The sequence below is a fragment of the Priapulus caudatus genome, unplaced genomic scaffold (genome assembly GCF_000485595.1).
Source record: "Priapulus caudatus unplaced genomic scaffold, Priapulus_caudatus-5.0.1 Scaffold900, whole genome shotgun sequence".
Lineage (NCBI taxonomy): Eukaryota > Metazoa > Priapulida > Priapulimorpha > Priapulimorphida > Priapulidae > Priapulus > Priapulus caudatus.
In genome coordinates, this window is record NW_014577961.1 from 52,607 (window position 1) to 56,570 (window position 3,964).

At 40.3% G+C, this 3,964-nt stretch overlaps 1 protein-coding gene across 1 annotated transcript in view; it reads left to right on the forward strand.

Annotated features, from left to right (window-relative positions):
• Positions 1–3,964, forward strand: part of LOC106814293 (small subunit processome component 20 homolog) — a gene marked incomplete in the record, with an annotated part of 30,948 nt that overhangs the window by 7,239 nt on the left and 19,745 nt on the right. Inside the window, 2 exon segments of the mRNA XM_014818593.1 lie at positions 198–452; positions 938–1,058. Of these exon segments, the coding sequence (XP_014674079.1) occupies positions 198–452; positions 938–1,058 (376 nt within the window).

Genomic DNA, 3,964 nt, shown 5'->3' on the forward strand with positions numbered 1-3,964 from the left:
CAGTCTGTATTTATTTAAACATGTCGAGTGTGGAGTAGTATAAACTGTAGTATGCTGTGGTGTGGTGAACAGTAGAGTAAATGAAGTGTGGTATAGAGATTTTTGTGTTATTGCTAATATCGTCACCTTTGAATCGGTATAATTAAGGGCAGCTCTAGCAACTATCTGATAAGGAGCTGTACATTTGCTGCTTCTAGGTGATAAAGAACCTCGTATATTTGGCGAAAGTATTTTTCCGCATGGGCGCAAAATCTACGGCAGATCCATCTGGAGGTCATCCCAGTCATGGCGATGGCGTAAAACGAGATCTGCATGACGACGATGACGACGACGATGGTCCCACTCAAGACGTCTCTGAAAACGTTCGACAAAGAACGTTTCTGTGGCTTCTGAGAAAAATTTGCAAGGAGGCAAGAATAGAATCTTCACAGAATCCCAAAGCTACAGTCAGGGTATGTCATGGAGGCGAAATAATACTGTAAATGAGTGGCGAGTTGGAAATGCGATTGAAAGGTTTTATTGTGTTTATTGGCCAAATGTTATGCAACATATTGGTTGTAACAAGAATGCCTCCATCTTGATTTTTGTTCTTCCTTTTTCTCATGTGTCAGCAACTGTAATTTATGGTATAATCATATCTGCTTACCCACATTTTATGTATAATTTATACAATATAAGGGAGGGGGCTCTAATACTTTTCTTCTAAATGATATTATAAAACAACAATTGTCCACCGTATCCTAGTGTCTAGTGATGTCTGTTAAATTTTTAGATGATTCTTTTGAATTTTTGACTACAGTATACGTTTTATACTTTATTATAGGTATATACAATTATCTAACGGCATGATATAAATTTATTTATTGAACCATCTATCTGCAACACTGATGCTAATGCCTTTATTACAAACTTTACCATGTCTTGTGACCATCCACAGAGGTCATGCGTGTTCAAGTGGCTTGCAGCAGTTGCACTAGAGCTAGGAGGGAGCAATCTTTCCCAGTACTTATACACCATGCTACTACCACTGCATAGAGAGATCACCAATACGATAGCAGGTAAAGCCCCCGTCACACTAGAGCTACGCTCATCACGATCGCCCCACGCTCAAAAAATTTGGCCGAGTGTGAGAGCGTGGCCAATTGGGCCCCAGCGCCGATACGACGATCTAAGTGCGTCTTTACCCCGATCTCATTGCGCCCAACAAAGCTTTCACCACGCTCCATACCACGCTCAACACCACACCCGCATTACGCTTGCATTGCGCCCACTGCGTCTTTATTGCGACCAATCCGATTGCATTGCGTTCAAACGACGCTTTCACCGCGCCTAAGCTACGCTCACCGCGCCTCAACTGCACGCCAGTCACGCTCCTAGTGCGACTTAATCACGCTCGGACGTAGTAACAGCGTGATGAAAACGTATTGACATCGTGCTGAGAACGGGGAGACAATTTTCACGCACCCGACATGCTTGCGATACGATCATTAAGTTCGTACTACGCTCGAGTTACGTGGCTACTACGCCTTCCACGTCTCTAAATAGCCCGCACTGCGCTGTCTTTTGGCCACGCTCGCACCACGATTGTTTTGAACATACTCAAAATTTGGCGACGCTCTCCACGCTCATGGTGACTGCACCGCGCTCGATCGCGATCGCAGTACGTCCATAGACGTTTGTGCTGCGTTCTACGCGTTTCCACCACGCTCTTAGAGCGCAGTACAAGCGTAGTGAGATCGGGGCCTGGTGTGACGGGGGTTTAAGCGAATTCAGTGCTATGAATCGCGCAGCATGATCTATGCCATTGGAAATATTATCACATAATAAACTAAACACGACAATCTTGTTTTGTCACTTGCAATTTATATGAAGACTGTTACTTTACAATACATTCTGTTTTTGCTATAAGGGTTTAAAACAAAGTCCTTTTGCATATCCTCACGATCAACTGCAACAATATAACAAACAGTACGCGTTAAAAAGCAACATTTCGTTCCTCGAGAAAATCACGAAAATATTTGCTCATCGCGAAAATTAAGGCTCTTGTATAACTACAGAAAACATTTTATGCTAAGCTTATAAACATTAAATGTTATTTACAAACTTGAAATTAGTAAACCATATATTCAGACATGAAAAAGCATCAGATTGTAATTTTTACCTTCCTAAAGTCCTCTCTCAATCCATTTGTATGGCATTTCTGACAGTTTCTTTGCATTTTGTTTATTTTCTTGCCAGGTCCTCTCGTTTCTATTTTTTCTCTTTCTGTTGTCCTGCTTCTTGAGATTTCTCTTGATCTTTTTCCTAACTGCTGGCTGGGATCTGTGATTACCTAGAAGTGAAAGATGCAAACGAAATATTTTTACAACAAATTATGCACACGTTATTGGCAGATGAAACGGGAACAACTAAATGGGGAACACTGGATCGCCAATATGAAAAAAAAAACAAATGCCACATATTATGAAAACATGAAACAGGAGAAATAATAAATGATTGACAGCATGACATTACAATTCAGCTCAAGCTCAGGGGAATTTCAAAATGATTACTACTTTCCATCCTGTTAAAAATCCTCAAAGGCGATTGCTTTGTCAACATTATTCAAGTTAATTTAAGCAGACTGGCTGCATCCACGAATTTCTTTACATAAAAATATACACACTTCGGTTTTTGGTTTTCGATTATCGCGCGCAAATAAAAGCAATAAAAACTATCCAGTCAAATTTCTGTAACGAAGAATCTAAAACACAATATTAAACGTAGGTATGATTAGGGTAGGTAGGTAAATTTAACAAAATCGAATTAATCTAGATGGCCATTTTCATTTTTGCCAAAAAGTGAGGCATGGCTCTAAAAGTAGGTCGACTGGTGTGCTCCAAAATAGGACGTTCAAACTCTCCCATAGGAGTAACACCTGTATGCAATTTGAAACATGTGGGTCAAACGGTTCTTGAGTTATCGTTGACCGTAGCAGCACTGAAATGCATAGTGAAATTGGCAAAATCTACCTAATTTGCATAATTTAAAAAAAAAATCAAAACTCCTGTGATATGTTTTGTGGCCAGTCCTTATTCATTTACATACCAAAAATTACGGCAAACAGCCATTTGAACCTGAACCTGACTTATGGCCATTTCCATTTTGCCAAAAGCGGGCGTGGCTCGAAAGTAGGTCAACTGGCGTGCTCCAAAATAGGACGCTTCACATCTCCCATAGGAGACAACTGTATGCAATTGAACCTGGGTCAATGGTTCTCACAGTTACTCGTTGAACCATATCCAAATGTTGGACAGACAGACGGACGGACGTACGACGGATGACACCCCATGGCAATAGCTCATCTTGACGATGTCAAGGTGAGCTAAAAATTCACCCTACCTCAACAGCCAATGAGCGTTTCCGCTGCAGACGCCTCTCTGCCTTTGCCGTGGTGACCATCGCGTAGACCCTGCTAAACTCCTCAACACCGACCTGGGTCTTCATCAGTTCCATGACCTCACTGGCCAGATTTTTGACCTCAGTGTTTTCTGCAGCAGACAGATAACAGCAGGGGTGAATAACGACAAATATACTGTATAAATGTACGTCATTATTAATCCCTGATAACAGCCAGTATCTGTTTTCTAGAATTCTATTGGTAATGCCAACAAAACTGGCAGTTTTCATCACAATTGTGCAAAACCATTACACGATAAAATACTTGCATTTTAATTATTTGTCATGAAATAACTAATTAACCATCAATTTAATACATTATATTATTTTATGTTACGTTTTTTTTTTTTCTTCTTTATCTTTTTTCTTTTTTTTTTACATTATTTATACATTATTAATAAATTTCAAATCATAAAGAAAACTATCACCTGCAGAGAGTATATACTGGCATAGAGGACCAGCAGTAAAAATTCATAGCACTGAATTCGCTTAAACCCCCGTCACACCAGGCCCCGATCTCACTACG